This window comes from Arabidopsis lyrata (assembly GCF_000004255.2).
Source record: "Arabidopsis lyrata subsp. lyrata unplaced genomic scaffold ARALYscaffold_4, whole genome shotgun sequence".
NCBI lineage: Eukaryota > Viridiplantae > Streptophyta > Magnoliopsida > Brassicales > Brassicaceae > Arabidopsis > Arabidopsis lyrata.
Genome location: NW_003302552.1, coordinates 18,339,937 through 18,360,352, shown reverse-complemented (window position 1 = coordinate 18,360,352; position 20,416 = coordinate 18,339,937). Strand labels below are relative to the sequence as shown.

The following is a 20,416-nucleotide window of genomic DNA, read 5'->3' as shown; positions in this document are numbered from 1 at the left end:
AAAAAAGAAGACAACAAAGTCCACAAAAATATGCCTCAACGCCGGAGAGAGTACGTACCATTTTAAACCGTAGATTTTGCCTTTGTACCATCAATAAATCAAAGATCACAAAACAAATCCGGCCGTGATAAAAATTGGTCGGATGCGGGAATGAGTCAAAGTGTATCCAAAACATGAAAATCTACATTGCAATGACATAACTACCCCTGTGCGATTTATATTTATGCTTATTTCTTAACAAACAACCAAGGATAGATTCGGGTTTTCATAACTTGTATATTTATACAAGGAATCCCTTTATAGAATTATGAAATTAGTTTTTAGATACAATCGAACAAACATCCCTTAAATTTGGTACAAACTGAGATATAAAACTTGTTCTCTTTTTTTCTTTTTCTCTCACAATACCTTCTTTTTTAAAAAAAAAAAACTATTAATTTATTCTTCATCTTGTAGAAAAATATCTTCTTCCTTAACAATATAGTTTTTCACTTTCACTCTGTTTTTAGCTTATTATGAATTCCTGCTCCACCACTACTCACTCACTCCTCCTACAATTTGGTTACTCAATTTTCTTAGTTAATATTTTTTGTTAAAATCACCAAATCCACCAAAAACCTACTTCCTTAAATCCCTTCAATTCTATTCTCATTTCCATATTTATTCACTTTGGCATTATAAAAAAAGGCAAAATAATGACGGACATCGATTTAGAACAAGGAGGAGCTTTTGGATATCATCACCGGCGGTCGTTGGACGGAAGTGAAGTAAGCGTTTATTATTCAGACGGTGAAGATTTGGCGTCATGCTACTCTTACTTCTATTCGACGACTGGAGGATCGTATGAATACGAAGGAGATCAGTCGAGGAAAGTGTCGTCGGTGATGAGTCCGTCATCGGAGATAGATAATGATGATGCGTCGGCGCCGCCGGAGAAAGATTGTCGGATATGTCATATGGGAGTGGAAACGAGCGGTGGAGGTGCGATTGAATTAGGGTGTTCGTGTAAAGACGATTTGGCTGTTGCTCATAGACAATGTGCTGAGACTTGGTTCAAGATCAAAGGCGACAAGTAATTTAACTACTTCTTCTAAATTTTGAGCTCTTAAATTACTTCTTTTTTTCTAAAAAATGTTTTCGTTAATATTCGAGTTATGGGTTAACTTGATCATAATTGTTTTGTTAGGATTCTTAGGAGATATATATTTTTGTTTTTGTTCAGTAATCAGTATATGTTTTATTGACTTATTCTTTAATAATTAATTTCGATTTAAGGAATTTGTCAAACTTTTTATTTGTAAAATTGGAATATGTGAAGCTTACGTTCTCTTTAGCTATAGAGCTAATAATTTTCTTTTCTAGAGTTTTCTTTATCTATTTAAAATAAAAAATGATTGTAGGTAAACCACTCAAAATTCACTGTTATAATACCTTCATATGTTTTTTTTTGCTTCTCAAAGTAACTATGTTAATATTTTAGAAACCTTTAATTATTTAATATTTTTAAAAAATGATTTTACATAAGTTCTACAATCAAAAAGCAAAAGAGCTATGACATCATGTGGAGTATAACTATTACTTTAAGCGCTTAAATAATCTGCTAAAGAATTATTAGCCATTTAATCACGTACCTTTCTGTGAGTTATTCTATATCATAAGTATGCACTGGAGAGTTTTGTCCACTTTTAATAGAAAATAACATATCTTATTGAAACAGAATCTGCGAGATTTGCCAATCGGTAGCCCGAAACGTTGGCGGTGCGAACGAAATGGTTGTGTCAACGATGGAAGAGAGAGAGTTGAGAAACAGTGATCAGGAAACTGCGGCGGTAGGAGGTGGAGGAGCAACGGTGGTGGAGAACAGGTGGCAGCCACAGAGAGTGGTGAATTTAGTGTTAGCTTGTATGGTTTTTGGCTTCTTTATATCATGGATCTTTCATTTCCATGTTTCCTCTTCTTCTTGAACCCACAAAATACTTATGGTCTTGCAATCAAACTACACACTTTACTTTAAAGGATGCTTGAAGCTTTAGAGACAACATCGTCTCATTAAAGCTCAAAACGGTTCCTAGTAACAAAATTGAAATAAATAAAACCAACTTGATACAACAAGGATTATTACTTGGGGAATAAGGAACTGGACAATGTACTACGAGTCTACGAATAGCATTTGCCCTAACTTCTCTCTATAATTGTTCTTCTTTTCTGGAACCAATAACCAAATACTAAATGTTTGACCCCACTTACACGAGAATCTTTTACTTGTAACTCGTTTCGGGTCTACTGTTGTCGTACCCTATGCCACAAAACCTGAAGTCGTGATTCTCTACCATTACCAGTCTCTTCCGTCTTAAACAGGGGTTCCAAACCTCTAAGCCTTTTTTCCTAATGCCAGATAACAAGACCCCATCGCATTGACCTAAGCTGCTATGAATTGGAATGCATTAGCTTATATCACGTACCTCAAGTTTAGGGTCATCGCCGTCGTCGTCGTTGATGCCTACCGAACAAATCTGGGAATTGGTCCATATGATGAATTGAGGTTGCGTGCGAGCCAAGTACTTTTTCGAGAAACTCTTGTCCTCCCAAAAAGCGTTCCATGTCTTACTTACGACTCTGAATCGTGCAAGAGATTTCGTTGGCAATCGACAAATTATCTCTCCGACCAAGTACGATGGTAATTTCTCATCTTTGATTAACCCTTCACAAAGAATCAAGCATGGGAAAAAGAAAGTAAGAAGGAAAAGTTAGTTGCAGACGAGATCGAAGAACGAGAAGAAGAAGAGTCGACACGCTCAAGAGAAGTTGGCTGGCCAAAATTCTTCAATTTCTCCGCCGGTACCATTAATTAGTGTTGGAAGTTGATTAATTGCTTAGTCACATGCAAGAGAAACCTGAGGAGAAAGGTGAGAAGATGATGAAGAAGAAGAGCATAATAGAAGAAGCTTCAATGAAGCGAAGAGGAGATGATGGAGAACTAGAACAAGTGTCGTGAAGTGAATTGTGTGACTTTGGTCACAATTGGATGATTAAGAGGCCATTGGGCCAAAAAATAAGTAAAGCCCAAATAGAATTGGGTTTGTTTTTTTTAGTAGAAAGTTGTTAGGTTTAAGGATAAGGCATTAGTATAAATTTGTTGGAATGTTGTAAGAGAAGTATATTAGAGATTAAGGAGAAAGATGTCGAAATTGGCTAAACTAAATCATCTCCAAGAGATCTAAAGAGACTAACAATGTATACATTCAAAGATAATCTCTCTAAGTGTTCTATAAGCTTTGTGATTAACTCCTGTTTTTTACACCAAAAAAAAAAAAAAAAGCTTTGTGATTAACAAAACAAAGCATAGGAGAGAACTAAAGCTAAACTTTAAATCTTTAAAAATAAAGCCTATATTCTAAAATATAAATCCAAAATTTATATTATAAATTCTTAAAAATCTTTTTAGTGTATATTGATTGAGACACTCTACTGAATAGAAACGAGATTTTGCCTCCTGGTTGTTTTGGAGGTGTATAATCTTCAATCTCCTTATGTGATACACAGACACTTGTTAGTTATTATGGGTACAAAATTTCAGTTTTTCTGATCATATCAATAAAGTCAACGGCAATGAGTGATAGGCAAAATAATTTGGTCAACGAAACAAATCATAGTGGTTTCTACCACTATAAAGAAGGCTAACAACATTCTTGTTCGTCTTCCCTTTTCCCGAGCCTCCTCGAAACTCACTTCCATACTCTTGAATCGGTATAATTATAAAACCATACTCGACAGTGTGAAAAAAACAGACAACCAGAAGGAGAAAAAGATAGTCAAAATATGTAAGTACTAAACAAAACTAGCGAAACAAGTAAGACAGTATCCATCTGATTCATCTTCAACATCAGAATCTCATGTAAAGTTTTTAGTTTTCTATAGTAACTCATAAAAACCATCGTCAACCAGCAGCACTTTGAGAGAGACACGGAGAGACTGAATGATAGCAACTGGGCTGCCCCGTGTTGTGTTAAGCAGTCTCTCAAGAACATGATCAGCTTGTCGAAGGATTGGCTGAGCCCGGTCAACAAACTTGCGGTCGCTTGGGTCCATTCCTAAGATCAAATCAGACATACAACCTACCTTACCATGCATATCACTGGTGGTGCTATTGATGCTTGTGGTTAGATACTGCAACATCCGAAGACTGGAGTCTTGACCAAGGGAAATCAACCGGCTCGAATTTGCTGCATCAGCTGCTGCTTGTGCTGAGCGGTTCTGACGACTCAGGGATAATTCTTCATTTATTGCTTGAGAAAGTGTCGAGACGTTTTTCTGTAAAATAAACTATGAAAGACTGCTACTTATGATTGTATTTTGAAGAAGAGATCGCTCTATACCTGAGTAAGATGAATTTGGTGATGTACAGAATCGAAGTGGCTCTGACACAATTTCTTCAAATTTGATTATGCTTCAGAAAGTGACAACATGCTTCCCTGTAAAAGAAACAATAATCTATGAAATACTGAGAGAAATTTTTGTATATTGAAGATTGTATTTCTAAGAAGAAATCGTACTCTACCTGAGTTTGACGAATCCGAGAATTTACAGAATTGAAGTTGTTTAGAGACCATTCCTTCACACTTGATACAACTGTTTGTATGGTATTCTCTGAGTGGTCTATCTTTTCATCTATCTTCTGCACCATTTCTGCTAAGCGTTGAAGACCCTTCTTATCACCCTCCTTATCACCACTCTCTATCTCTGTGGGATTCTTCTCCTTTATCTTGTGTTCTCTGGATTTTGTATTTTGACTGGAAGGTTGGGTGCTGGCTTGCTGTTTTTCTTGCTGAATGGCCAGTCTTCTAGCCTTCCTCCTCCGGTTCATCCTCTGGTTCCTCAAGTCTTATATTAGATCTTATAATAGATAAAGATCTCAACGAGTAAGTAGCATAGATATAGTGGTGGAGATAGGAAAATGCACCGATTAGACTACATGGTTTGTAAAATAGCCTACCAAGCATTGGATTAACATGTGCAAAGACTGAACGAGCACTAATCACAAAGATTTAGTCAGTTAGATCTATTGGAAATCGATGAGATCGACCGAAATTATTACAAAAATATAGAATTCATGAAGATATATATGATTATAGAATAATTCATAAAATATAGAAGATTGTTGACAAATGTCAATAACTTATTTAAAAAATTTTACTTTTATCACTTAATATGTTTACATTTAGGTTACAATTATTTGTTGAGTTTAATTCAAATTTGTCATAATATTTTCGTGTTCTTACTCTCTCATCGATGTATTATCAAATTTTCAACATATATATTTCATAATGCCGACTTCTTATCATTTGCAATATATTGTTAAACACCTGCAAAAACACAGAACATCAATTCCAAAACTGAAAACCTAAAGCATTTAGAATCCAATTCGATTATCCGTAAAAATGAGTAGATAAAATACACATAACACTGAAATGATCATCAATAAGAACATATCTAGAATTACTTTCTCGAAATCACAACTAGAATTTCTAGAACACATTAACTAATATTCAGAGATTGAAAAACTTTGATTCATTGTAACGCCTTCAAATACGCAAAATTATGTTTCCAGATACTCGAAAAAATAATAAACCTAACGAAAATTTAGTTAAAAAAATCAAAATAATTTACTTATGACAGCAAAACTTACGGACCAAAATTTAACTAAGTGTTAAATATACCATACGGAAAAAACTTGACGAAATTATGACAGCAAAACTTATGGACCAAAAAGACAGGATGTTAAGTTAGGTTTGTTTTCAATGTATTTAAATTTTACACTTAGATTTTTTAGAAGAAAAAAAAAACATTTTGTAACATCTAAATTTTTTTTTGTTAAAAATCAAAACAATTCACTGTCAATTTGGTTCCTGTGCTATTGGCTGCAAAAGATTTGGAGAAGAGCTTGGGTTTGAGGACTCTAACTTAACCAAAGCAGTCTCTTACAACTTAAGTTAATCAAGCGGCCGCAGCAAATCAGGTGAACTTAAATCAGTCAAGATTTGTATAGTAGTATAAAAGGTCATTGTTGTGACTTTATTTTAGACTACTACTATTTAGAATCTGTATGTATGACTCTGTGTATATCATCATGCTTGATAAGTTAAAGTTATGTTCAAAAACCGTCATTATTCCACTTTTCTGGATATGAAAAGTTACTTCAAATAACTCAAGCAAACCAATAATAGAAACATTACTTCTGTCTAATAATGGAAATAATAAGAATAACAAAGGAATAAAACCCTTAGTGTTTCTGTACACATATTTATTCTTCAGCATTCAGCAAGGCCAATCTTTTCACATTCAACGATCAATGGAAGCTCCTTACTCCTTATAGCCACGCCTGAATGGAAGTGGCCTTGACTCCTGTATTCGGTCCAGAGCCTTGATCGCAGTTCTTGCTTCATTGAGAAGATAGCTAGGCTTTGAATCCTCAATTTGATCCACGGCCTTACTTGTTGGTGCTTTCTTTTTAAAAAAGCTTCTACTTTCTCCTCAATTGCTCTATTTTATACTCTCTTCTCCGATTTGCCTATCTCAGCTCCTAGATTGAGCTTGATCTTTGAATCTGTATATGTGATGGATTCTCCCTCGTCGATGCCTTATCTTTTTGTGCCTTCTGTTTAACCACCAGAAGTGTATCTTGTTGATGATAAGCTGTGTAGAGACACTTCATGGTTGTATTTGCCGATAGTGTTGATGCTCTTCTTTGGTTCATTTCCAAGACCACCGGACGTTCCATCTAATGTCGTATGTATGCTTCTGGCTCGTCTTAGCCAGAATCTTGCATATGGAACTGATGAGAGCTTGTTAGTGTGGACAAACATCATGTTTTCATACTCACACGTGGATTCAAGTTGTTTTAAAGAGAGTGCTTCTCGGATAAACTGATTCTGGTTTCTAATCACAGAAGCTTAAAGTCTTGTTGTTAAGCCACCAACCGGATCTCTGCTGCAGTGTGATTAATTCAGTTGGATGTAGTTGTTGCTATTCTGGAGAAAGTTCTGTGGTGGCTAGTAATGATGTTTTCATGGTTTATAAGTTTAGTTCAGCCACCTACTAGTCCACTATTTCTTCTGGTTTCTCCTTTCTACTCTGTTATATACGGTTACATAAGAACCAATTGAAGTTTGACGAAATGCAAGTAAGACAGGGGGAGTTGAAAATGATCTTTGAGAAATGTACATTGTTATGCTTGCATAGTTTTGTTACCATCTGCTTGAAGTTGTTACTGAGGCTGAGATGGAGACCTCACTTGCTGTTGTTCTCATCTGCTCCAAGCCAGGGTTTTTTGTTTCACATTTGGACATGAAGCTGTTTTGTCTAACAGATTCAGTTTTTATACATTCACAAGAAGGTGCTGCCATTTGTGTGTCAAAGGAGCTGATTTCAGTTACAAACACATGGAGCCTTCACAAATTTCCCCCTCATCAGTCATTACAGTGAGGCATGATGCTAATGAAGATGGAGAATATGTTAGACAATGGACTGCGTTTGATGTTGGTTTTGAAGTCTTTCCACAAGGACAAAGAGGAGATTGTTTATTTCCTTGTTACGTAAATTGTAGCATTGCTTCTCAAAGTTGCAGTCAATCTTTGATCCTCCACTTTTGTCACTCATTCCCCAATAATCTCCCATTTATATTAGAGATTATATCTCTCAGGTTTAATGTTGAATGTAGTTCGGTTATCTATCTTTGTGTATAGTTGGTTATCTCTATTAGTATTTAAGCTTTTTCTGTATCACAATACTGTATCCGTTTAATGAAGGTTTCACAATTGTTCATATAGCTGTTTCCACAGATACTTTTGCTTTTTCAATTTGCAAGATCTAACTCTATCCATGACTACTGTAGAGTCCATAACAAAATGCTTGCGAAATCCTCAAGTCAAGAATTGTGATATTTTCATCACAGAAGATAAAACTAGACACTTTACTTTTAAGGATGCTTAAGGCCGCAGAGGGCAACAACACATAACAATTAGGATCGTCTCATCAAAGCTCAAAACAGTTTCTAGTAACAAAATTGACATAAAGAAAAGTCAACGTGATCCAACAAAGATGATTACTTGGGGAATAAGGAACTTGACAATGTACAAATAGCATTTGCTCTCTCTATCACTGTTCTTTTTTTCTGGAACCAATATCCAAAAACCAAAAAATTTACCCCCCTTACAGAATCTTACTCCAAATTCTATAAATCATCGAAAACCAAAAGACCACATGTCTTCCTTCATGACGCCATTGATTTGCATTTTTCATATAGATCTTTTCTCCAAGTTTTCACGCCCCATTCATTGAGTTATCGGTGTGAACTCCGTTACTGTCAATCTTCCCGTTCACCTGAGCCCTCGGCCTCTAAAACCCGCACCAACAAAAAACATTTAAGACCAAACTATGGGATTTGTTCAGATTGAGAAGGAGAACAAACACAGAATCAGATGCATACCCAATCAGCAGGATCAACACCATTCCCATTCAACAGCTTGTGGTTCTCTTCTTTGGTTCTGTCTTTTGAGATTACTGGGAGCAACACAGCAGTCCGATCTGGTAATTCTGTTGTATGGACGTTTGAGAAAGATATGAGAAACTGTGTCTCCGCAAAATAAGACAAAGTGTTGAAGTTTCAGTGAAGAAGGGTTCTTTGAGATCAAACCTGGTAATTTCTTGTCTAGACAGAACACCACCAAATTCACAGTATACCTAAACAAGGGAAGAATCAACACAAGAAGTCAATATATCTCTGTATTCAGTGATATTTTTTGTTGCGTCAATTTTTGTGTGATAGTAAAACATACCATGCAACAACGACATCGACACTGTAATGTTTACGAGAGGCAATGATCAAGAGGCTCTGCACGATTGCAGTGAGCCACCCAAACAGCTTTATGAACCTGAGATATGGAATAAACAAAAGAGTAATGCAGGGATGTGATTTACAGAGAAGCTTTTAAAATGTTGCCAAAAGAAGTCTTACCTTTTAGTGCCGTATTTCTGGTAAGTACGGACAAAGACTAGAGTGAATATCATGTGCGATGAGAAAATCAGGTCTCCACATCCGTACATCACCCCATGAGCTGATGAGATCAGAGTCATCACATGAGAACATAAGCAAACAAAGAAATGCCTGTAGACGCAATCTGAGATTGGGGAAAGAGAAATATGTAGACTCACGGTTAATCTCGAGCACCTCAAGAGCGCTTTTGGGCCATGGCAACCTGGAAACTTTAGAGCCCTGTAGAAAAAAAGTGGGCAAAATTAAGCTTAACTGATTAAACAGATGACACATTGTGTATGTATCTCAGTTGATTTACCTCGCGACAGTGATAGTTAGGGCCAGGAAGCTGAGTTGAATAGAAAGTAATAACACGGAGAAACTGGCAGGCCTGAAAACAGAAAAATCGACAAACTTCAATATTAACAAGACAAAGTAATCTCAGGAAGCTTTTATTTTGCAATGACTATTAAGGCAGGAACTTACAACTAAGAATGCTAGAACTCTGCACCATATCAACACGGTGTATATCTTTTTGGTTTTCAAAATGAATGGATGGAAAGTCCACTGCAAGAGAGAAGCTCAAGGAGTGTTAATATCGAAATATAATAATGTAATGGCTGATTTGATACAATAACTGTCAAAGAAAGATTCAGCTATTACTAAGAACATATCACCAGAAAGATAGCCAACCCATATAAATCTTAGAATACTGAGGAAGCTATCAAGATCGAAAGACTCACCAGGAAAAACGAAAGAAACACACTAGTGAACACGGTTTCACTTATGTAGCTTCTCTCTTGACCAAGCTCCTATACAATGGAAAACCAAAGCAATAAGACATCTATTCTGATCCAATGAGTCGTTAACTCAGAAGTCAGAACTGCGCATATAGCTGATATATCTAAAAGACAAACCGGAAGAAGAAAGAACCCAAGATCCTGAAGCGTTGGTCCCGGGCGATGAATATAATGAACTCCTTTAGCAGCTAAACCATGAATGTACTGCACATAAGAGGGGAAATGCTACATTGTTGAGCTCAAAACGAAAGCCAAGAGTCCAAGACACATGTTTCTCTGCTGAGAAAGCAAAGGCACAAGCTTTCTCTCAAAAGTTACTATGTATAACAAAACAATGATCATAATTACAAGTATCCTACGTTTTCCATTTCAGACTTCAACCAAAAAGAAACACGAGTCATCCATCATTACACACTCAGCATAAGAAATATCGATCCAATTAATCTGAATCCAACGAGAATCATTTCAAACTAACAACAACAAAAAGCTCACATATCAAAGTTCTCAGTAATGAATCAAAGTTTAGAGTTTTAAGATGGTGAAACCTGACAGATAAGACCAGCGAGCAGATATTTCCAGTTCTCAGCAAGAAGACCAATCTCCGTCGATATCTCAGAGCAAAATCTCTTCCATAGCTATTAAACAAAGAGCCCAAATCAGCGAAAAATCTGAAAAACCCAGGATTCGAATTAGGAGAAAAAAAACAACGAACCTTGGAAGATTCGCGACGAATGTAAAGTGTCATCTTATTATTCTTGTTTGTTGATGATGTTCTTGTATTGTGACAATCAGTTCCATAAGTACTTCAGACCTCAACGAATTGGGTCAACATCACCAAACACTCAACCAAAATCGTGCCCTTTATAAAATTATAAACTCTCGAGCTTCTCACCGGAAAAGGTTTGATTTTTAGCCGAAACCAAATTCGACGGTCAACGATCGAGATGGTCGTCAATCCAAGATCTGAGAATAAGAAAAAAAAACGAGAACGAGAGAGACGAAACGAAAGAAAGTTAACAGAGAGAGATCGAAGAAGAAAGTCTAAAAAACTTTTGAAGTTGAGAAGCGAAAATTTTCTTTAGCAGAATCTGAGAAATGAAGAAGCCATAGATTAAAAAGGCGAGAGTTCAACACGGAGAAACGGTTGAATTGAAAATTATTATAAATAAGAAACAAAAATATAATTCAAACCTTGAGAAAATAATTTAGAGAAATATATTTATTTTTATACGAGGAAAAAAAGAAGTTTCTTTACACGAATAAGATTTTAGCTAATTAAACTAAATTTTCCAACATTAATTATCAGAATTTATTTATTACAGGTTGATAGCTGTTAGTATATTGTGAGCTATATGATTTTTATACCAATTTTAGAGAGTGACTGGTAGAAATTGTAACAGTAGAATATTTGGGTGTATTTAGCTGTGATCTTTGTTATGAATTTACCTATTGATGGAAGCTTAATGGTACTATAAAAATTATTAGTTGTTAAATATAGATTTATATTAAATATTTTATGAAGCAACTTAACAAAGTATAACAATAAATGAAATAATTCATGGTGGTCTAATAGTAGAGAAATTCATCCTGGAAATAAAAACCAATCTTCAACTTCAAATACTATTTCAAATATGGTAAGACATTGTATATGGTTTAAATGGTAAAGAACAAAACTCAGCTAATTAAGTAAGGTTTTGCCTTTCTCTTGAAAATAATTATTTTAAGTCAAGTAATCAAAATTGTTAAAGGCAAAATGTGAACCGCAAATTAAAAAAAAATATATGCAGAAATGGTGGATAGAAAGAAAAGTCATAAAAGTCTCCTTAGGGAAAATATCAAAAAATATGAAAAGTCAATCTTTCAATCCATTAAATTTTGGTGTTCCAATCACATGTTTTTAAGGATTGGTAGTAACATTTCGGCCATTTTTGGTCCGACAATCCTCACAACTTTGGCTTTAATCTTGTTGTCATTATTTTTTCTTACTCTAAGAAACTCGCAATAAATGTCGATTGATTTTTCTTACATACGTTTTCTTAACCTTTTTAAAGATTCATTTATCTTAAAATAGCCTTTTGATTAAGCAGACATGTAGTATCCTAAGAATTCTTGAAGAGAAATTTAGAACAAGTGTACTCATTTTTAAATTATTGTCTGAAAAGAAGTAGAGTGCACATTAGAATCATTTTTACTCATATCTAACCCTTTTAGTTTACAAAACTTCATAGTAAGAGTCTCTATACAATTTTGGCTCTAATAAACAAGAAGTTTTTTTTAATGTAATTTTGTTTTTTAAGAAAAGATTTCTATATAATCAATTGTGTATGTTACAAAAAGCTTTTAAAAATTGTTTTTAGGAATTACAAAAGAATTCTAGAATAATCTTAGCAGTCGAGCCTGTGTTTTGTTCTACAAGAGTCGCTTTCAGAAAGAAAGAAAAAATGGTATGCAAATTTGGAGAAAAGCATTTACCTTCTAATTATGATTGAAATTCTCAAAGTGCAAATAAGAAAAAAGTTGTATCGCTCAAAATCAGAATATTCAAAATTCTGATAAAGAGCTTTTTTGTTCAGTAAGTAAAACTAAAAAGTAGTCAGTGGTCACGAGATGAAACCCACCAACCGTTTTTGACGCTTTAATTTAAACTTTCGAAGGTAATGTCGGGGTAATTAGTGTTAAGTAAGTGGCCAATTTGCAACTTAAGAAAATTAATTGAGGTTAAATTGAAAAGAACACTACACGTGGAGGAATATGATTTGGAGGAGCATGTGGGTTCGTAGGGTAATGCAGCGAAGCATGTCTGTCAAATTCGATTTTTTCCTCACATGCCTCTCTCTATTCATTTATCATCAAATGTATTTAAATACTAAAATCTAAAATGGTTTTGATTCAACCATATAAACGTCTTGAATTGATTTTTTTATTTTTTGAAATAAGGTATTGAAAAGAAATTTAGTTCGAATTTTAATCGCAGGATAATATATGCAAAACCATAAACCCTATAGTATTATTCATAAACGCATTTCACTATTTTGTACACTGCGAAAATTCTAAATGATTTAACTATGCCATACAATTATGTCATAAAATTCTTAATTACAAATATATTAAAGCCCAGCCCACACCAGATCCAACACTATCTAGCCCAACTCTCTCTGTCTCTAGACCCGACCGATTGGAGAAACCGGTGGGTTTGTTGCGTATTTCGCCGGTGTTTCTCTCTTCAACAAACCATCTCCGATCACAACTGCTTCTTCTTCTTCCTCCTGACACCAACTCTGATGACTAGTTACTGCTAACGAAATGAAGAACGCTTCCAAGAGAGAGATCGATGAGCCAAACTCAACAGAGTGGAGTTCATCGCCGTGACTCACCATTTTGAAAGCTGCCTCGTCTCTTTCCTGTGAGAATCAATCAAATCGTTGAGAATGAGTCAGATCATCAATGCCCATGATTTTGCTTGAAGAGAATAAGTTACTTTACCTGATCAAACAATTGAAAGCTTGAGAAAGTTTGAGACTTTATATGATTATTAGACAGGACACGGAGTTTGCAACCGATGTCCCAACCACCGCAGTCACATTCCCCACCAGATTTCCACCGGTTAATCAACGGGAGAGGAGCATTATTACCATCTTTAGGCAATGTGTGAACTCCACTTGGGAGTATAATTGTAGTTGTGTTTCTTGTCTGAACAATTGCTGCAAGCTCTTCATTGGTTGAATCAACACCGAACAAAACAGATTCTGATTTTTGGATTGATGTTTCTGTTGTGGAAGAAGTAACAGTCTTCATTTGACCGATAGTTGTATGTACAAATGGATGTTCATTCTTGTGGCGGCTTAACCAGTTTCCGCTCTGTTTCTTTACTTCGTTGACGGTGTACAATGTGTAAGACCGTGTAGAAGAATTTGAAGTCTTCATGGTAGCAGCAAGAACGTTATTGCTGTTGTCTCCAACAACAAACTGAAACAAATTGATACCTTTTCTCAATGTGAATTGCAAAAGAGCGTGGAATCTTGAGCTGCATTGCTTCTTTTCTATGGTTGGTGGTCTTGTGTTGGAAGGTTTTGATGCCACCACTTGTAATGGTATATTTCTTTTTGCGGTCTTGGGTATTAATAAAGGACCTGATCTTGTTCTGTTGTGACCATTCGGCTTCGTTCTTGTTGAGTGAGTGGCGTAAACTGAGTCGGTGAATGTCAAAGGACCTGATTTAGCTGAAGCATGAGATATGCTCGACAATGACGATGAGCTTTCTTTGGAACTGAAACTTCTACTCATCTGACTAAAACTGAAGCTAAACCTCCGGTTAGGGGAAGGATCTCTCTCCTTTTTAGATGTCAAAGTGGGAATATTTTGATCCAACAAGCATGGTTTCTCTTGGTTCCTTTTAACCACAGTTACCGGACTTGAACATTCGCCTTCGACATCATGCCTTCTGTCTTGACATTCAACTGTTCTAAATGTCTCTGACCCTGGAGAGATACAAGAGCTAAGCTCAGAGGCATTACTTGGAGATGCTTGATGTTCTCTCTGCTTCATACTCAGAAGTTGATGATCTCGTTTTCCCTTTTGATCCATCCTCATCACTATATCAGCATCCATAGCATCTGAAAATGCTTGTGTTCTAAGTGAGAAACTGTGATCCCTCATGTGTTGAGACTTCAAATCCACCTCCAATCTTTTGACTACACCGGTCGATAAATCTAATTCCAACGAACTTCCAGCAGTTTCCGCATAACTACGACACGCTTCTTTGGTTCCATCTGCATTAGTACCCTTCCATTTTTCAAACTGCTTCCAATCCAAAACCCCAAAACTAAGCGCCTTTCCGCGGAAATCTTCTTTAGTTCTTCGGAGATACCTTGGCGGATCCAACATATCGTGCTTCACAGACTCATCCTTGCCTTGACACAAGGGATATCTGTCTCCATGAACCTTAGAGACTCTTTGTTGTCTCACCATAGTGATATAATAATAACCAGCAACCTCAAAGCGATGGCTCTATATTGCACTCAGGGACTATACAAAATCTTAGTTTCTTCATCCACCATTACACTAACCACTCTGCAATAATAAGACATAAGATTATCAGAGAAAATTTAGGCATAAAATTTTCACTAGAGAATTCAATGGAGTCACACAATTTAATACTTTCTTCATACTCAATTCTTGAAGATCTCTGAACTTAGAAATCGATTAACGCAGGGAAGTACCAAAAAAATCACAGATCTAACTAATAATTAGGAGAATCAGAAACCTTTGTCAAGAAATAAGAATATTTAGCAATGGATCACCAAAGAAGAAAGAGAAAGCAAAACGAAATTGGCACTTTCCCTTTTCTTTTTTCTCATTCCAAACCAAACCACAGAGAGGAAAAAGTGAGAAATAGGGACCACTTACGGAGAAAACTCAGGCAGATCGGAGAAAGCTTGAAGCGTGGTGGCGCGAAATCAAAAGGTAGAAGACGAAGGGGAGACGAAAGAATTTAGAGTGTTTGAAGGATTCTGACCGAAGCAAAGTACTTAAACTGCCACTCAAGTCCAAACACTCGAGTTTCAGTTACTAGCTAGTAGCTACTCCTGAATTTAGTTATTTATTTATTTCATTTAACTCTCTTCCGTTAAATATCCATTTTTACTTTAATTAAAATATTTAAAACATTTCTTAAAGAAAAAAAAAATATTAGTGCAAGCATTCTCTAGTTTTCTGAATTTGGTAATTGTATCTTCATCCTTTTATATTTAATTTGAGGATTTGAGGATCTTGTCGTGGTGAAATCTATTGGATGTGAGATTTTAAATCGGGGTGGTCCAAAGGTGGTGCCGCATGAGGTGATGAGTAAGAAAGCTGACAATGATTTCATAGGAGAATTTGGTCCGGCTAAGATAGAGTTGTTTTGTGGGTTATTTTGCTATCCATTTTTTGTGTGTGTGTGTGTGTGTGTTTGAATCGTTATTGAAGTACTGTTTCGGCTGAAGAACAAAAAAAATTGAGATAGCTATACGCACTTTAATTGCAACTGATTTGATATTTTCTCTTTATAGGTGCCTTGACATTAGATCTAGATTCAAAACCAATTGTTCAAATATTTATAAGCTTTACATTAATCATGTGAAATTTGAAAATGCATAAAAGAATTTGAAATAGTTTTCACTCATCACAAAAGTTTAAAGTTGCATTATAGTTGAGTTGGAATATCCGTATAAACAAATGTTAGATGATGGAGAGTGGACTACACCATATATAAAGATCCTTCTCCTCACCTTAAACGTTGCTATGCTTCGTGCATCCAAGTGTTCAAACTCATAATCTTTAAGTGTTTTCTTTTTGTGTGTTTGCGGTTAAACTTGCCAAAATAGAGAACGTGGCCTAATCGGTAATATGCCACAAGGCCCATAACCATAGTTGTTTGTTTCTTGGCATGGTACATTAGTATGGGCAACATTACACTCTTCGATCATGTGATAAGCCTTCTCTCGTAGAAGAACGCAAACTTGACGTAATTTAGATCTTTTGTAATTTGGATAAGTTTTAAAAATGTTCTGCTGAATCGAGGGGATCGGATTAGTATTTAGCTCTTGTAACATGGGCTAACTCACCTTTATCACTGAAAATTTTATGTCACTTTGTGTTGACATAATTAAAAATCTCATATATCGACTAATCATATGATCGATTGTTCCCTAGTCTAAAAACAAATTAACCACTAGATAGCCTAGAGTATATTGATGATTATTTGAATACAAGCTTGGGGAAATAACTAATTTACTTGTTAAGTGAATAAAAAACAAATTATTATTGCTTGCAATGACTTTTGATAAACTTTATTCTTATAAAGAAAAACTTAGCAAACAAAATATTTAACGTAGACAAAAAAAAAACATATTAAAACATATACGATACTTTACCGTTAGTTAGCTATATCAATGTATTTATATATAGCTTTAAAAACGAATTTTGATTACAAATATACGGCCAAAAATTCTTTATTGATGGACATGGTGTAGCTTTTTGAAAGAAAAATCCGACAAGCAAATCTTGAGTTTGCTTCATAACATGAACATAGCATATAATTTAGTAGGACCAGTCTCTTCCTCTCAAGCTATGTTGCATGGAAACGGGTGCGGGTACGCGGAAACGGAATCGTTTAGAAGCGCTGAAGCGATTTTTTAGAAAATTTTACGGAAGCGGTACGCGATGGAAGCGTATAGTATATATAAAGAATATATATATATATATGTATATATATATATATATAACTATATATTAAACATTATATCATATTACAAGTTATATTAACCCCATAAATCTAATAAATAAATTTTAAAAACTAAATTTAAAAATTAAACCAATTTTTACAACAAACAAAATCAAATAATTCAAGAAAAAAATTATAACACTATATTCATTCTTTTTTTAAATAACATCAAACAAAATCGTTTCAAATTATGTATATTATAGGTAAAAATATGATCAAACTCAAGTCTCTCGAAATTAATCTAAATTAATTAATCATTTATAATATCTCTCACATATTAGATTCATGTCATTGCTATTTTCTAAACATGATTTTGTTAAAAATAAAATACAAAGATTAGTATGCAAATTTTTTAGTTTGAGTTTGTTTGATTAAAAATAATAATTTCATGTTTTATTTGTAAAATTGAATTTATAAAATGGAAGCGCAAGCTTCCAAACCGGAATCGTAAGCTTCCAACGAGCTTCCAAAGTTGAATTTTTGGAAACGCGATGGAAGCGAGATTCCGAAAGCTTCCAAGAGCTTCCGATTCCGACTAAGATTCCGAAGCGGGAAGCGGACCTCCGACGAAGATTCCGTGCTTCCTAGCTCTCAAGACGAAACACTTTTTATAGGCAAGACTAGCGAGTCCCCTATTTCCACTACGACAACGACCTCCCAATTCTCTTTTTCCACCAAATAAAAGGAGATGTTGTCAAGCAAAAACGTCGTCGTAGTAGAGGCTTGGAACACCACCACCACAACGCAAACGCAAACGCCACATAGACCCTCACTGTTACATCCAACATTCTACTGGGGTTACAACTGCCAAGTACTCTTCTCAGGATGGCCTGGTCCTGACCGTGGGATGTATGCTCTTGCACTTATCTTCGTCTTCTTTTTGGCGTTCTTAGCCGAGTGGCTTGCTAGGTGCTCTGACGCATCCTCCACCAAACCGGGTGCACATAAACTTGCTAAAGTTGCGTTTCGCACGGCTATGTATGCAGTCAAGTCCGGCTTTAGCTACCTTGTGATCTTGGCAGTTGTTTCTTTCAATGGTGGGGTTTTCCTAGCCGCGATTTTCGGGCATGCTCTTGGGTTCGCCGTTTTTCGTGGGAGGGCTTTTGGGAATATGGGTCAGGTCGATGGTTAGGAATGGGGATATTCAGTAACTTCTGATTAACCAAACCCTATGAGAATGGAATGTGTTGTGTTATTCATCTGATTTGTGTGTGCATTCGAATATAATTAAAAGAGTTGTTTTGTGTTACGTTGCATTTGGTGAGTGGATTGAAGTTTTGTTATTATGGTTTCATCTTTATTTCTTTGTGATAATAACTTGGACAAATACAACGATTTCACATATTTGTTGAAAAAACCCAAAAATTGTATCCGATATGAAAAGTATATATTCTTTTCCATTTTCCAATTTCTATGATTATTTTTTCAATCTCTGTGTTGACTGAAAGGAAAAAGTCAGCCCAAAAAATTGTAAAATCAATAATTTTATTTTACAAAAACATTAAAAAAAAAAAAAAAAAAATCTGGAACAGATAAAATAATTTGCTCGACTTCCTCAGCTCCAATGGCTGCGACGATGATCGGATTTAACCTCTCCTGCTTCAAATCAACATCGTTCTTCTCACCGGACCTCAATTCTCTCCACTCAAAGCTCTCTCTCCTATCTCTCAAACCTTCTCCACAGCCACGAAAATCAACAGTTATCCGTATGGGCGGCGGTCCAAGAACATTCCCCGGCGGTGTATCAAAATGGCAATGGAAAAGGATGCAAGCGAAGAAACAGAAACAGCTTCTCAAAGCTAGGTTATGCAGAGAACGTCAGATCTACGAGATGAGAAAACGCGCAGAGCTAAAAGCGGCGGTGGCTGAGCTTGAACGACCATGGGAACCGATTCAGAAACCACCGAATCTATTCTCAGTTTGTGCTGATGAACAAGTTAAGGTACTCGCGGATCGGTTTCAGAAACCTGGTGGATTTGATCTATGGACTGATAGAGATGGTCCTCAATTGTTTGAGAGTGTTGATGATTTGCCTTCTGCTAGGTTTTTTCCTAAAGGTGTTGTTCATAGTGTCAAACCTTATGGTAGATTATCATCAACCTCTGTTGATGATGGTGATTCTGATGGTAAAGAGAGTGAGGTGAAAGATGAAGAAATTGGGAAGAAGCTACGTGGTCGTAGGGTGAGAAAGAGAGTTGGTATCAGGGGGATAGAGAGAGGTGAAGAAGGAGGTAAGAGGAGGATTGAGAATCGTGTTAATGGTGGGAGATTGAGAAATGGAAAATCTTCTCAGGTGTATGAAATGACTTTGCAGAATGATGGGAGATACGAAATTGGATCTTAGGTATGAGTTCTTCACTTTGTTGATCAATCATGTCTCTGAACATAAACTGTAATAGTTTGATTGTGCTTATTCAAAGTCTTCAGTTTTAGGGAAACAGATCTCTGTGTTCAAGTATAGGTTTTGGGCGAGGGATCAATGATTGGTATAATAAGCATTGTCTATAGATACTTATGAGTGTGCAATATTTGTATCTTGAATCAATGTCTATAAATAGTTATGACTCTGCAATATGTGTATCTTGAATCAGCCTATAGATAGTTGTGGTTTTACATGGTGTAGTAATCATTTTATTGCTACACATGAGGTTAAAAGATGATGGAACATGATATTACAGGACAATTCAAAGTTTTCTATAAGTTACAGGCATTCTTCTGTTCTAGTGTATCATATCGCAGAGGGCAAGTCTTGACTCTTGATTATACTCATGTGAGGTATACATTGTTCACATCAGTGAATGTCTCTTTACCTTATGTTTCGTCAAGATGTCTAGTGCATTTCTGTTCTCTCCTCTCTCATTGCTCTTTAATACTTGCTTTCACATGGTAAGGAATTGTGAATATATTGTCTGAGGTGGTATATTTTGGTTAGAAATATGTATTGCTAAATGGATTAAAGATAATTAAGCATGGGATTTTTTTTTTTTTTTTTTTTTTTAATAATGGGTTTCCTTCCAAAATACCTAATCCAATACATTCCCTTTCTTTGTCCTCGGAAATACAGAAAGATAACAAAACGACACTAAAGCAAACAGGATTTGTGTTGTAAAGAGATAACTCAAGTCAAAATGTCTCTTTCAATTGGAGTCTTCAAGCTCAGCGAAAATTCGATCGTATTCCCTTATTTGCTGCAGAAAAGTATAGCATATAAAGAAGAGTGTATGAGAAAAGAATTATCTTTTGTAATTGTCAAAAGAGTTATAAAAAGAAAGAGGCATTGATTTCAGATCTCATGGACAAATATAATCGAAGGTGCAGTTC

The 20,416-nt window shown here is 35.5% G+C and overlaps 5 protein-coding genes across 8 annotated transcripts; 3 read left to right on the top strand and 2 right to left on the bottom strand.

The window, feature by feature from the left end:
* Positions 1 to 428: 428 nt before the first annotated feature.
* On the top strand, positions 429 to 3,206 carry LOC9315786. The gene is made up of 2 exons (XM_002881508.2): positions 429 to 1,072; positions 1,718 to 3,206. The coding sequence occupies exons 1-2, from the start codon at positions 696 to 698 to the stop codon at positions 1,962 to 1,964; spliced, it is 624 nt and encodes a 207-aa protein (XP_002881554.1). The 5' UTR covers positions 429 to 695; the 3' UTR covers positions 1,965 to 3,206.
* Positions 3,207 to 8,017: 4,811 nt separating this feature from the next.
* On the bottom strand, positions 8,018 to 10,961 carry LOC9315783 (phosphatidylinositol:ceramide inositolphosphotransferase 2). The gene is made up of 13 exons (XM_021029141.1): positions 10,724 to 10,961; positions 10,544 to 10,642; positions 10,377 to 10,466; positions 9,949 to 10,035; positions 9,775 to 9,843; positions 9,518 to 9,598; positions 9,351 to 9,422; positions 9,211 to 9,271; positions 9,014 to 9,113; positions 8,835 to 8,930; positions 8,693 to 8,739; positions 8,486 to 8,592; positions 8,018 to 8,394 (listed from the first exon to the last, which is right to left on the bottom strand). Exons 2-13 carry the CDS (start codon positions 10,574 to 10,576, stop codon positions 8,320 to 8,322), a joined length of 918 nt encoding a protein of 305 aa, XP_020884800.1. The 5' UTR covers positions 10,577 to 10,642; positions 10,724 to 10,961; the 3' UTR covers positions 8,018 to 8,319.
* Positions 10,962 to 12,810: 1,849 nt separating this feature from the next.
* On the bottom strand, positions 12,811 to 15,405 carry LOC9317620. 3 transcript variants are annotated; one of them, XM_002879669.2, is made up of 3 exons: positions 15,238 to 15,405; positions 13,315 to 14,901; positions 12,811 to 13,232 (listed from the first exon to the last, which is right to left on the bottom strand). In XM_002879669.2, exons 2-3 carry the CDS (start codon positions 14,797 to 14,799, stop codon positions 12,993 to 12,995), a joined length of 1,725 nt encoding a protein of 574 aa, XP_002879715.1. In that variant the 5' UTR covers positions 14,800 to 14,901; positions 15,238 to 15,405; the 3' UTR covers positions 12,811 to 12,992. The 3 variants fall into 3 exon arrangements, with proteins under 3 accessions (XP_002879715.1, XP_020884794.1, XP_020884795.1); XM_021029135.1 differs by lacking the exon at positions 15,238 to 15,405 and adding an exon at positions 14,989 to 15,142; XM_021029136.1 differs by lacking the exon at positions 15,238 to 15,405 and adding an exon at positions 15,000 to 15,142.
* Positions 15,406 to 17,456: 2,051 nt separating this feature from the next.
* Positions 17,457 to 18,387, top strand: LOC110229328 (copper transporter 4). Its single transcript, XM_021029145.1, has one exon. The coding sequence runs from the start codon at positions 17,784 to 17,786 to the stop codon at positions 18,225 to 18,227; it is 444 nt and encodes a 147-aa protein (XP_020884804.1). The 5' UTR covers positions 17,457 to 17,783; the 3' UTR covers positions 18,228 to 18,387.
* A 220-nt stretch (positions 18,388 to 18,607) lies between these two features.
* LOC9315782 lies at positions 18,608 to 20,374 on the top strand. 2 transcript variants are annotated; one of them, XR_002332733.1, is made up of 3 exons: positions 18,608 to 19,439; positions 19,774 to 19,870; positions 20,160 to 20,374. XR_002332733.1 is itself a non-coding variant. In XM_021029143.1 (2 exons), exon 1 carries the CDS (start codon positions 18,660 to 18,662, stop codon positions 19,437 to 19,439), a length of 780 nt encoding a protein of 259 aa, XP_020884802.1. In that variant the 5' UTR covers positions 18,608 to 18,659; the 3' UTR covers positions 20,160 to 20,374. The 2 variants fall into 2 exon arrangements, 1 of the variants encoding a protein (XP_020884802.1); XM_021029143.1 differs by lacking the exon at positions 19,774 to 19,870.
* Positions 20,375 to 20,416: the final 42 nt, after the last annotated feature.

Coding starts and splice junctions, on each gene's coding strand:
- LOC110229328 (XM_021029145.1), top strand. CDS start 17,784: ATGTTGTCAAGCAAAAACGTCGTCGTAGTAGAGGCTTGGAACACCACC.
- LOC9315783 (XM_021029141.1), bottom strand. CDS start 10,576: ATGACACTTTACATTCGTCGCGAATCTTCCAAG. Junction 10,467..10,543: donor TTCGTCGCGAATCTTCCAAG/GTTCGTTGTTTT, acceptor TTTGTTTAATAG/CTATGGAAGAGATTTTGCTC. Junction 8,593..8,692: donor TCTAGACAAGAAATTACCAG/GTTTGATCTCAA, acceptor TCCATACAACAG/AATTACCAGATCGGACTGCT.
- LOC9315786 (XM_002881508.2), top strand. CDS start 696: ATGACGGACATCGATTTAGAACAAGGAGGAGCTTTTGGATATCATCAC. Junction 1,073..1,717: donor TTCAAGATCAAAGGCGACAA/GTAATTTAACTA, acceptor TTATTGAAACAG/AATCTGCGAGATTTGCCAAT.
- LOC9317620 (XM_002879669.2), bottom strand. CDS start 14,799: ATGGTGAGACAACAAAGAGTCTCTAAGGTTCATGGAGACAGATATCCC. Junction 13,233..13,314: donor GCTTTCAATTGTTTGATCAG/GTAAAGTAACTT, acceptor TGATTCTCACAG/GAAAGAGACGAGGCAGCTTT.
- LOC9315782 (XM_021029143.1), top strand. CDS start 18,660: ATGGCTGCGACGATGATCGGATTTAACCTCTCCTGCTTCAAATCAACA.